The 12,655-nt window shown below is 33.7% G+C and overlaps 2 protein-coding genes across 4 annotated transcripts; both read left to right on the top strand.

Moving 5' to 3' along the window:
- Positions 1-395: 395 nt before the first annotated feature.
- On the top strand, positions 396-3,762 carry LOC106401148 (NEDD8-activating enzyme E1 regulatory subunit AXR1). Of its 2 annotated transcripts, none has more exons than XM_013841605.3 (14): positions 396-543; positions 614-786; positions 857-1,020; positions 1,175-1,285; positions 1,403-1,482; positions 1,587-1,737; positions 1,831-1,924; positions 2,012-2,100; positions 2,175-2,248; positions 2,339-2,501; positions 2,620-2,705; positions 2,983-3,066; positions 3,151-3,331; positions 3,437-3,762. In XM_013841605.3, exons 1-14 carry the CDS (start codon positions 506-508, stop codon positions 3,518-3,520), a joined length of 1,572 nt encoding a protein of 523 aa, XP_013697059.2. In that variant the 5' UTR covers positions 396-505; the 3' UTR covers positions 3,521-3,762. The 2 variants fall into 2 exon arrangements, with proteins under 2 accessions (XP_013697059.2, XP_048613729.1); XM_048757772.1 differs by lacking the exon at positions 396-543 and having other exon boundaries at positions 742-786; positions 857-897; positions 996-1,020.
- A 5,747-nt stretch (positions 3,763-9,509) lies between these two features.
- Positions 9,510-12,535, top strand: LOC106401855 (probable beta-1,3-galactosyltransferase 2). 2 transcript variants are annotated; one of them, XM_048757770.1, is made up of 11 exons: positions 9,510-9,931; positions 10,029-10,131; positions 10,210-10,283; positions 10,438-10,655; positions 10,736-10,799; positions 10,874-10,946; positions 11,028-11,148; positions 11,248-11,335; positions 11,410-11,535; positions 11,629-11,738; positions 12,072-12,535. In XM_048757770.1, the coding sequence occupies exons 1-11, from the start codon at positions 9,801-9,803 to the stop codon at positions 12,218-12,220; spliced, it is 1,257 nt and encodes a 418-aa protein (XP_048613727.1). In that variant the 5' UTR covers positions 9,510-9,800; the 3' UTR covers positions 12,221-12,535. The 2 variants fall into 2 exon arrangements, with proteins under 2 accessions (XP_048613727.1, XP_048613728.1); XM_048757771.1 differs by having other exon boundaries at positions 9,594-9,931; positions 10,219-10,283.
- Positions 12,536-12,655: the final 120 nt, after the last annotated feature.

Here is a 12,655-nt window from a genome sequence, read left to right as displayed (position 1 = left end):
TAATGTTCGTAAAAAAATCACCATTCACCAAGAATAATAATTTCTTTTCATTCTTTTTTTTTAACGTTGATTTATTATGATCTTACAATTATGATATGAAAAATATTATATAGAGGATTCTTTTTTTTTAGAACAAAATTATTCCTTGTTAAATTTGAGAAGACTATTTTATTTCTGTACATTCATTTTCTAATCGTTCCTTTTATTTCCCGAATGGTCACAGACCCAAATCTCTCGTTGCAGAGTCAGGTCCTGAAATAGGCTGTTTTTGAAAGAAAAAAAGAAAAGAAGAAGGATAAATGATTCCAAGGAGTTTCGAACCTGAGTTGACTGGAAGAAAAGCCCACAATCTGTACGGCTATGGATACATTAGTTTTGGGCCGAAAATAGTTATTAAATGAATCGGCAGGAAGCCCATTAGCTTGGCCCAAGAGCCGCCTCTTGTTCTCTCTCGCTTCTCTTCGTCTGCGAAGAAGCGAACGAGAGAAGAGAGTAAGCAACAACAATGTCAGAGGCTAAAACCAAGTACGATCGTCAACTCAGGTATACGCCGCCCTTCTCTTCTCTCTTTATAATTCTATCGCTCTACGTAAGTAATCGCATCGAATCGCAGGATATGGGGGGAGGTAGGGCAAGCTGCTTTGGAAGAAGCGAGTATCTGTTTGCTCAATTGCGGACCCACTGGCTCCGAGGCGTTGAAGAATCTCGTCCTCGGTGGAGTTGGGAGCATCACCGTCGTTGATGGATCCAAAGTCGAGCTTGGAGACCTTGGAAACAACTTCATGGGTATTTTATTTGACTTTACTCAAATTTTTGCTTATTTACTCAAAATTGTTTTGATGATGATTGTGTGAAGTGGATGAGGGGAGTGTTGGTCAATCAAAAGCCAAGTCTGCTTGTGCGTTTCTTCAAGAGCTTAATGATTCTGTTAAAGCTAAGTTTATTGAGGAGAATCCGGATACGTTGATTATGACTAATCCTTCTTTCTTCTCTCACTTCACTCTCGTTATTGCCACTCAGGTACCCTTTGATTTCTACTTGTTGTTGCATTCTTTAGTGAAAGTGTGCTAGATATATTTACTTTCAGTCCTTCACCATGCAAAGCCTTAGTTTTTTTTTTGTTTTTGTTTCCTTTGGTGCGTGAATCATAATGCCTTTATTGGAGTCATTGTAGCTGGTGGAAGATTCAGTGGTGAAACTAGATAGAATCTGTCGAGAAGCAAACGTTAAGTTGGTTTTTGTTCGCTCTTATGGCCTTGCTGGCTTTGTTCGTGTCTCTGTTAAGGTAATAATACCTTTCTTTACCCCCAATTTTTTTGCTAGAAAACTAATGGATTACTGTGAGTATTATTGCCAATGGTATGCTAAGTTGAATTATCATTATTTCCTTCTTGTTTATCAGGAGCACACCATAATTGACTCAAAGCCTGATCATTTTCTTGATGACCTTCGCTTGAATAATCCATGGCCTGAGCTTAAGAGGTACATTCTTACGTTGCTCTGGCTGGCATCCTTTAACCTTGTGCTTGCGGATGGAACAACGCTGGGCGATTTGTGACATTTCTAAACTATTCATTGAACTGCAGCTTTGTGGAGACCATTGATCTAAATGTATCAGATGCTGTAGCGCATAAACACATACCTTACGTTGTCATTCTCGTGAAGATGGCTGATGAATGGACTCAGTCCCATAGTGGTAATCTTCCTTCTACCAGGGAAGAGAAAAAAGCATTTAAGGTGTAGCTCTTTTTTCCCTACTTTGCAAATTCATTAGCTGCTTGATTTCTTCTGGCTCCTTGTTCTAATCTACCTTAATCCTTGAAATCTTAGGATTTGGTTAAGTCCAAGATGATATCTATGGATGAGGATAACTACAAGGAAGCCATTGAAGCCGCTTTCAAAGTCTTTGCTCCTCGTGGAATCAGTAAGTTGCTATCTCGTCGTGTGGTATAGTAACAAACAGAAAACTTTGTCGTGTGTCAAATCACTGTATTCTTGGTTTCTGTTCCAGGCTCAGAGATCCAACAGATTAGCAATGATACTTGTGCAGAACCGAGTTCTAATTCCTCAGATTTTTGGGTGATGGTAGCGGCTCTGAAGGTTTAAAACTAGAAACTTTCTCTGCCATACTCTTACTCATTTTGATAGTTTCACTCATACATCACAACCTGCAGGAGTTTGTCTCGAACGAAGGTGATGGAGAGGCACCCCTTGAAGGCTCTATACCAGATATGACATCGTCAACAGAGTGAGTACAACTCCCTCGATGGCACTGCACTTCATCCGCAATCAATTTTTCAGATTACTAATGTAGCTGCTGTATTGTTGCTTTTTGAAGGCACTATATCAATTTGCAGAAAATCTATCTAGCGAAAGCTGAGTCTGATTTTCTTGTCATGGAGGAACGAGTTAAAAATATTTTAAAGAAGATTGGTAGAGATCCGAACAGCATCTCAAAACCAACAATCAAGAGCTTCTGCAAGAATGCAAGAAAACTTAAAGTGAGAATACTAAACTTAAATAAGTATTGTAATGTCGATGGTCTATCTATTGCTTGCTTAGTTTTGCTTTTGAAGCAGTATCAGAAACATATGTTGTGACTAACTGCAATATGTGTAGGTATGCAGATATCGAATGGTAGAGGACGAATTCAGCAATCCTTCTGTAACCGAGATTCAAAAGCGTTTAGCAGACGAGGATTACAGGTGTGTGTGTGTGTCTTCATATGAACAAAAAAGCATCAGCTGATTTGAATAATGACCTTTCATATGCTGCTTTATTAGTTTCATGATTCGTATTATATGATGTTGTGATGGAATATAGCAAAACTGCTATTTGATTAGTTAAACTTAGCAAACCGAAACATCTAGTCCATCTTAAGCGTTATATAGCAGCAAGATAGATTCTGGTTTTAGTTCAAACCTTTTCTAGTTCAGTTGTTAGCTCTTATGCTAATAAGCCTAATATTATTTGCCGTCGCAGTGGTGCAATGGGATTTTATATCCTTCTTAGAGCTGTGGACAGGTTTACTGCCAACTATAATAAGTTTCCTGGCCAGTTTGATGGGTAAGAAACTCAAAGCTAAAATGTATTTTCTGAACAATTGGTCCTTGTTTGGCTATTATTAATATGGAATCTGTTTTTTGGTAGAGGGATGGATGAGGACATTTCTCGGTTAAAAACTACTGCCTTGAGTCTTCTTACCGACTTGGGATGTAACGGCTCAGTACTGCCCGATGACCTTATCAATGAGATGTGTCGCTTTGGTGCCTCTGAGCTTCATGTGGTTGCTGCCTTTCTTGGAGGAATCGCGTCCCAAGAAGCCATCAAGGTTCATACATCCTTTTTATTACTCTGAACTTAATTGTTGAAATTCACTACCTTTAGAAGAAAAGAGAGAGAGAGATGATTAAAACTGTCTCTCTGTGTTTTGCAGCTTGTGACAAAACAGTTTGTTCCGATGTTGGGGACTTACATCTTCAATGGCATCGATCACAAGTCTCAGTTATTGACATTGTAGAAGATCTTCTTCACTTTCTCATTGACTTGAAGCACAGAGAAGACGTTTGTTATATCTTTTTTTCCCGTAACTGAGTTTAAAAAAAAATGTTCAGGACGATTCAGCCGGCACAATATTGTTTTGTTTTGTTTTGTCCTTACTAAATAAAGGAATTACTGCTAAAAAGAATTACTGAATAACTTAGTAAAATAGAGATAACTGTTATAGATGGTCCAATACTAAATAAATGAGTATTTCTTCTAGATGGACGAAGATCTTCTTTGAAAAGTTGTTTTGTCCAGTTGGTTTGACTATATTTAACTTTTGATCTAGACCCAAAATTTGGAAGGTTTTCATTTGTGTGACAATGACCGGATTAAAGAAACATGCAAAAATGGGTCCAGATGATTAGTCGGCAGAAAGTTTTATGAGATGATTTTATGATGGTTTTAATCATAGAAACGACAATAATTTGAGTTGTTTTAACACCACTTATATCAAAAGTTATTTTGTCAAAAAATGGGGTCCAAGTGAATATCAATCAAGATGGAATATTAAAACTGTCTAAGAAGTTATTGGGCATCAAAGAATAAGTTATTTCAAATTTTGCTGCTTCAAAAGAAAAGATAGGAGCCACAAATACAATGTGGAGGCAATTAGAAGTGGCTGTGGGGTTATGAAAGAAGATAAAATGCATGAATAATAGAGGCCACCAAAGCTTGGTGGGTGTCATTAGTTACTACAATGGCATTTCGTTTTCGATATGCCTTTGGATTTATTCTAATATGCATATATAATTATATACTTTGACAAATATGAAGTAAAACAGTCTTGTAAACGTCCAATTTGGAACGTCTGTCTTTCCATTTACATTTGCATTTGGTGCCACAAACAATCATCACCCATTAGGAATTTTTATCATCTAAAAGCAATCACCACCCATTGTGAATAGCATCACACAGTTTAAAACAATAAATTATATATTTTGTTTGTGAAAGCATTGGACTATTGACACTATTGCTAATGAACATTCAAGATCCACTTTGTATATGAGTGAAACTTGTTTTATTTTATGTAAAGCAACCAAAATGAAATTCGTATCTCTATGTTGAACTTTGGTTCTCTAAAAGCCTAACAAACCATAATGTGTCTTTAGCAATTAATTCATTCTTTGCTATCAAAGCTTCAATCACGACCATATTTTGCTCGTATATGTTTAAAAGTACATATATACTAAATTAAAAAGGAAGAAAAGTGGCTATAGAATAAATCAAAATCTAAGATTTTATAAGAAAATATTATTATCAAAATGGTTAAGAAGGCCACTGAAAAAGGAGTAGCAACAAGAAGAGATCGGTGGATGATGGGAATGGGATTGTCAGCTTTAAAGGGGGTTTGCTTGAAGAAGAGAGTGACCAAACTTTGAAACTGAATTAGGTAAAGTGACAGTCTCCTCTTTCAAGCAAAGCACCAAACTTATTGTTCTACACACACCCTCTCTCCCCATTTCATTACTTGCCCAATATACCAAATCAAACCGAACATAACCAATCTTTTTTTTTCATAACCAATCTTTACCATCAGTAAACTATTCACGTGGCCGGTTAACAGATTAGTAGATAATTGATTGGTTTTAATCATTGTTTAATTTGTTTTTGTATAATTTTGACGTACAAGGAGTAGCTAGACTTCCCCTCCTTATGACGTAAAGCATCTCCAACCCCATTCCAAACATCTCCAACCCCATTCCAAATTCCATTTTACAGTAAAATCATCTCCAACCCCACTCTAAAATTCACTCAAAAATGGAGTAATAGACATGATTACTCCAAATATGGAGTAAACCAACTCATTACTCCAAAATGGAGTTGAATTTTTTTATTTATAAAATGGTCCTCCACATTTAAATATTTTTGTTTTCAATAAAATTGTTAGAAATAAGTAATAATAATATTATTTTACTATATATATTATAAAATTTACTGTTAATATTTATTAATTATATATAGCCATCTAATGAACTATTTTATGCAACAAAATATGTATAATATAAAACATAACAGATCATATACATACAAAATTAAAGATAAAAAAGCTCATTTTTTACTTCGAAATGCATTAGTTGATCATTTGTGAGGAAATTATACTAATTCTAATGAATAATTTAAGTTGATGTATTATTGTGTTTAAGCTATGTAATGTAATTTTTAATGTAATAAATGTTTTGTTTTTAAACATTGTCGAGTAATTTTATTTATATAATAAAAATTTAATTGTGATTAATATTGTATTTAATATAATTGTTACAATATGAAAATAGACTGTTTTGCAAATAGTATAAATGAAAAGTGATATTACTAATTTTTAAATAAATATAAAATATAATATATTAGGAATATTCTATTTTAGAATGAAAAATTGAGTAATACATTAGAGTAAAACTTAACTACATTTTAGAGTTACTCCATTTTTTAATAGAAAATGGAGTAATACATTGAAGATGTTTTTAACCGGACGGTAAGAAGATTTTGGTTAGTGGCTAAAATAAAAGTGACATTTTAGTTAAACCGAATTGTACATTTGATTATGATTCTACTGAACGTCAATGTCGGTTGCGAACGGTGTATACTTAAATAACAATCTTTTCCGCTGGATTTTTCATTTTTACTTCACATCATTTCGCTGAATTATTGGTGGCCATACACACGTATTAAAGTATGCATGTGTCTACTCCACTTTTATGGTTATGTACTTAATGTAAGTTTTGATTCTTTTGACTTCCTCTTTGAGTCACTAGTAGATTTTATAATCGAGTGGCTAGTGACAGACACCACACTTTTTGGGCAAAATATGTAATTTGGTATATAATACTTATTATCAGCCTTAATTTTATCGTCACTGAACTAAAACCAGTATAATGTACGTTAGCTGTTGTCCGTTGACATACATCTTATTCGTGTTTGTAGTTATTTATCTGTTTTGCGTTTATGATTTTACAAAAAAAAAAAAATTTTAACTACTACAGTTTTTTAAAGAATGATATATTGTTTACACATATACAAATGAAGAAAAAAAGATAGCTAACATCTATTAAAAGACAAACATGTTTGAAATACAACCATGTTGCTTTGATTAACAGCCATTATGACACACAGAGACACACCAAGCACGTTGTACTTGACCATCATATTCCACTCCCGGATTATAGCACTTGCTTATAATTAAAGCATAAAAGCTACGAAATACTACTTCCGTTCTCAAAAATAAAATTTTTTTAGATTTTTTTCTTGTTACAGATTTTCTATATTGTTAAGGTACTTTTTTATATTTTCGAAGAACATTAATTGAGAATATTTGAATTGATTAAATTTCATTGGTGGAAAATTATTAGAAAATGTATAATAAAGTAAAACATGAATTAAATTATAAATATTTATTAAATTTTTAATAAGCGTGTATACTAAATCTTAAAAATTTTTATTTTCGGAAACAGTGGGAGTACTAGATAGTTGTTCCCGTCCATATCCATTGGATAAAGCTTGAGTAATTAACTAATTATTGACATTTCAATAATTTTGGATAACATTGATCCAATCAATAAATTACAGTCTCGTCTCGTTGCGATTCAAATAAAATAGCACCGACTTCATGTATGATCACATGCCATGATGCATTGCACAACCATCGATGGAATATTACGTGAAGAAAAAGCCCTTTGTCAAAAAAAAAAAAAATATTACGTGAAGAAAACAAACATTAAAGTTTTATTATTATTTTCCTTACAATTGAGTTAAGAATCCGGGTGGTAAAAATGGGTCTCACGTACTAAACATAACAGATTAAAAATGGTGATAAAAATGGTCTAGCGACATCTCCAAAAAAAATTATCTATTTTAGAATTTGCAAAATTCTATATTTAAAGTTTTAAAGTATTTTTTCCAAAAAACAAAACTTTAAATTTAACTTCAAAATTATTTGTAATTTACACTATGATTCTTATATTTTTCATTATTAATATAAATCAATAAAACTTTTATAGATAACAAGTACATATATAGCAATATTACAGTAATATTAATTAATAAAATTTTACACTAAAATATAAAATTATAAATATAAATACATAATTAAATATTAAAATACAAGTAAATACCACATTATTCCATGAAATTATTTTCAATATGCTCAATCTTCGGTTACATGAAATTTGTTTGGACAATATTTTAAAGGTTTTAGAGAAAATTTACTAGACTATTAGTGTTGTTGTAATATTTAAATTTGTATAATAATTATGTGTTGTGTATTTTTAAAAAAATATTTGTTTATTAAATTTCTTTTGAAATATTCTTGTTGTCTAATTTTAGTTTTAAAATATTATAAATTTTATTTAATTTTATGTGTAAAATTTTAATTTATAAAAAATAAATTTGAAATATTTATGATATACAAAAAATTGAAAATTAAAACAATAAATGAGAAGATACTTAAGAAACATAAATGTGATATGTAATTAATTATAAGGACCAAAATACAAATAAAAAAATAAAACTTCAAATTTGAAGTTTTGAGTAGTGAAACTTCAGATATAAAGTTTCGCTCGTTAAAACTCTAAATTTGAAGTTTAGAAATTCATTTTCTGAGAGTAAAAAACTCTATATTTAAAGTTATAGATTTTTTTTGGAAATGCGCTTAGCTTACTAAACATAACTGATTAAAAATGGTCCAAAATATTTTATAAATAGCGTATGTGTGTGTTCGTGTTTCAGACCTGAAACTTTCAGTAACGACATACATGTATGTTCCCTAGGAGTTAATGGTGGTTTATAAACCAGTCCTTCAACCTGGATTTCATAATACTAAATATTAGAAGTGTCATTGGGAATTGAAACTTTATCGTGGCATCAACTGATAAACCGAATTTAGTTAATTATATGTAGCCCTCAAGAAGATTTGAAACATAATCACTCAACTAAACTGACGTATCAAAAATATTATGACTGGCAATAAACCATGCAACCAATCACTCAAGTGCTTACTCAACCTAATTATTGAGGCATGTCAAAAGAATTCAAGCAAATCAATAGTGAACATACTTAGTTTCCAAAGTTAAAATAAAGTAGAAAATCTTTTATCAAAAAAAAAAGAAAGTTAAAATAAAGTATCCATATCCACACAAAACACGAATAACTATGACGCGCAAAATGCATGAAAACGAAGAAGTAGACCGAGGGACAGATCGATCGTGGTCAATGCATGTGGTATAATTTTGGACATAAGTTACACAAACTCATGGTTTTGTAGCATTTCATAATGACACGTGGAAAAAGCTATCGTGAGGAGGGACCCACGAGTCGAATACAGGTGCAGTGAGCTTGTGATGCAAAACGGAAAGCATCACATGTTGTATCAGTACAGTCGGAGACTCTGATGAACTGAAATGACCCGACTAAAATAGTAATAACTATCTATGTTTTTAATGATCATATACATATTTTTCTTTTTCTTAAAGCCATTTGAAAATATCCTTCAAGTCTATTGGACAAACATATCCTTACATATTCATCTGTAACCTTTTTTAAAAATGGTGTAGTTATATTTTTATTTAAATACAAGATCGGAATATGGAGCCATCTAAAAGCTTAAAGCCTACTCCACCAAGATATGAATGAAATAATTTAATCAATTAAAATTATCAAACTCGTAAAACAAATTACGTATTTCAATATATTCATGGAAAACGAATCACAGTCGAACGTATTTGTGTGTGTTGAAATTTAGATCTTTTTCTTCGAAGATTCATAGCTAGAACTGAATAGTCAATTTATACTATTGACTAACACATTTAACACTCCCCCATCTATTCAGAAAACGTGGTGAGGACCAGCTCCAGGCTGAAAGAGTAAAGACTCAAAAAGTCAACCAACTCAGTGCTTCTAGTTACAATATATCTACACACCCCGTATGTGTCACATACCTATAAATAATGTATATAGCTTAGGCTATGTACATACATATTAGCTGGAGAAAAAAATAAAAATTTACACAAGGCCAAGTTCTCAACAAGGACATTTCGGTAAATTCACAACAAACTTGGCCTTTGTTTTAATAAATAAGGAAACTGAACGGTTAAGAAGTCGTTCTGATTTCGTTTTCGTCTCCCTTCTCTGTAAAGTCGTCTCCCTTCTACAAAAAACTCTCAGGGAGAGAGAGAGAGAGAGAGAGAGAGAGAGATTCTTGCGGAGATATGAAGCTCATCGTCTCGAGATAGCTACGAAGAGTTTCCCGTGGATCTTTAATAAAAATGACGACGAAGATGAAAGGAGGAGGAGGAGGAGGAGGAGAGCATTCTTCTTCCAGAAGCTCCGCGTCTCGTAGATGGACGTTGTTACTCTGTTTAGGAAGCTTCTGCGTCGGAATGTTCTTCACCGATCGGTAACTTACTCTTTTTTTTTTTATTTGATCGTTTCAGTAACCTCAGAGAAAGAAGCTCACATGCAGGAATCATCGACTGTTGTTGCTGTTGTTGCAGGATGTGGAATATTCCGGAATCTAGAGACATCTCTCGTCCATCAGTAACCGAAGCTGAGAGACTAAAGCTCATATCCGAAGGCGGCTGCAATAATCCAAAATATGTGTGAGTTTGTTCCATTGCATAGTCTCATGCACATCTTTTGTTTTAAGAATCATCATCTGATTAGTTTCCTCTTTAGCTTTACCAGAAAGAAGTTAAAAGAGATCCTCAGGCTTTGCTTGGTCAAGTCTCCAATACTCACAATGCTCTACAGTAAGAGTTTTATTTTATTAATAGCCTTGTTCCATGTTTAAAAAAAAAAAAAAAATTAGTATTCTTGTTCTGTGTGTTTTTTTTTTAATTACAGAGAAATTTTCGGAATTTGTGATGATTAAACTACTTTTCTTTGTCTTGTTGCTTACTTCAGGACATTGGATAAGACTATTTCGAGCTTAGAGATGGAGTTAGCTGCTGCAAGGTCGGTTCAGGAGTCTTTAACAAACGGTGCTCCTGTATCGGATGATATGGGGAAGAAGAAGCAACCGCAGGGGAAGAAGAGACGGTACTTGATGGTTGTTGGGATTAATACAGCTTTCAGTAGCAGGAAAAGAAGAGATTCTGTTCGTGCAACGTGGATGCCTCAAGGTTTTTTAGTTACAATCTTGCTTTGTTTCAGTCTCTTCCCCTGGACTCTTGTCATAACTTGTTTATATGTTGATGTTTAGGTGAGAAGAGGAGGAGGCTTGAAGAAGAGAAGGGGATTATTATCCGGTTTGTTATTGGTCACAGGTGAGAATCTGATTTGAGTTTTATTTGTGTTCTGTGTGTATTGATGTTGTGTGTTCATTGATATCTCTCTATAGTGCCACGGCCGGGGGGATTCTAGACCGAGCCATTGAGGCTGAGGACAGGAAGCATGGAGATTTCTTGAGACTGGTATGGTTCTGACTGTAGTTTACCGTTTAGTGGTGCAAAGGCCTCATTTTTCAGCTTTTATCTTCATTTTGTTATTGACAGGACCATGTTGAAGGGTATCTAGAGCTGTCAGGCAAGACGAAGACCTATTTTGCTACGGCATTTTCAATGTGGGATGCTGATTTCTATGTCAAAGTAGATGATGATGTTCATGTTAACATAGGTAAGTTCTAAATGTGGAAAGGCAAACGAGTTTATATATGTTAATTTGGATCCCATTTTGCTAGTGGAGTCTAATGGTTTTATTTGAAATGATCTGCAGCAACTCTTGGAGAAACTCTGGTTAGACACCGGAAAAAACCACGGGTTTATATCGGTTGCATGAAGTCTGGTCCTGTTCTCTATCAAAAGTAAACCATCTCTCAGTTCCCTCCTTCAATATTCATCCCTTTTGTTAAAAGTCATGGTTGGTTTAATGGAGCAGAGGGGTGAGATACCATGAGCCAGAGTACTGGAAGTTTGGTGAGAATGGGAACAAGTACTTCCGTCATGCTACTGGACAGATCTATGCTATTTCAAGAGACTTGGCTTCTTACATATCAATCAATCAGTAAGTTCGAGATGAGATTACTACATTGTAATATATCCTTTTTAACTCAAATGTATCTCTTGGTTCTTATGTATGTGTTAAATGTTGTTTCAGGCATGTTCTACACAAGTATGCGAATGAAGATGTTTCCTTAGGAGCTTGGTTTATTGGGATTGATGTTAAACACATTGATGATAGAAGATTATGCTGTGGCACTCCTCCTGGTAAGTCTTGAGCTCTTTTCAACTCCTACTTTAGATGATGCTTAAAGAAGTGAGATAAGTCTTAATCAATGTATAGATCTTGTGAACTTAGATAAAACGTCAACATCTTTCGTGTTCTGCACCTAACTACAGTTATATCTGCTTTGAACCCTCCTATCTTAAAAGAGATGACTCGTCCCTATCAAAATCTCTCTACTGATACAAAGCCATAACAAGAATCATCATTTGACAAAAACATCAAATCTTACTTCTTGTTTCATACATAACGTGTAACATACATTGCAATGATTCTACTAAAACAAATTCTTAAGGATCTAAGCTTATGTATTGCAGATTGCGAATGGAAAGCGCAAGCTGGGAACATCTGCGTAGCATCATTCGACTGGACATGCAGTGGAATCTGCAGATCAGCAGATCGTCTAAAAGAGGTTCATAGACGCTGCAGTGAAGGCGAAAACGCTCTTTGGAGTGCCACGTTTTGACATATAAAAAACATAACGGTTGTTCTTCTCAATACAAAAACAGCCCAAAGATAAAGAGGAAGGTCAAGCAGAGATACAATTCTTTTTTTTTTTTGTTTGCTTATTAGTATCACCAAGAGATATCCCCACACACTTTTTTGTAAACATTAGGTACATAGGACTAGAGATTAAGTGTGAAAAACTCTGGCGAAAATCATGATTGCGTTTGAATACGTTGCGGTGAACATCCTTGCTGCTTTGTTTGTTTTGGATGGCTTGGAAATGAAGCAACTTGTGGATTTATTACATCAATACAAAACTATGACTTGATTCTTATGGCTACATCTAATCATCTAGTAATGTGTTTGAGTGGAATACTATGTAATAAAGAGAGAACCCTGTCTAAAAGCTAACAAATGTCACTAGTAAAATTACTTGGGAAAGTAAGATAAATGT

The sequence above is a fragment of the Brassica napus genome, chromosome C5 (genome assembly GCF_020379485.1).
Source record: "Brassica napus cultivar Da-Ae chromosome C5, Da-Ae, whole genome shotgun sequence".
NCBI classification, from domain to species: Eukaryota; Viridiplantae; Streptophyta; class Magnoliopsida; order Brassicales; family Brassicaceae; genus Brassica; species Brassica napus.
This window is presented reverse-complemented; position numbering and strand designations above follow the sequence as displayed.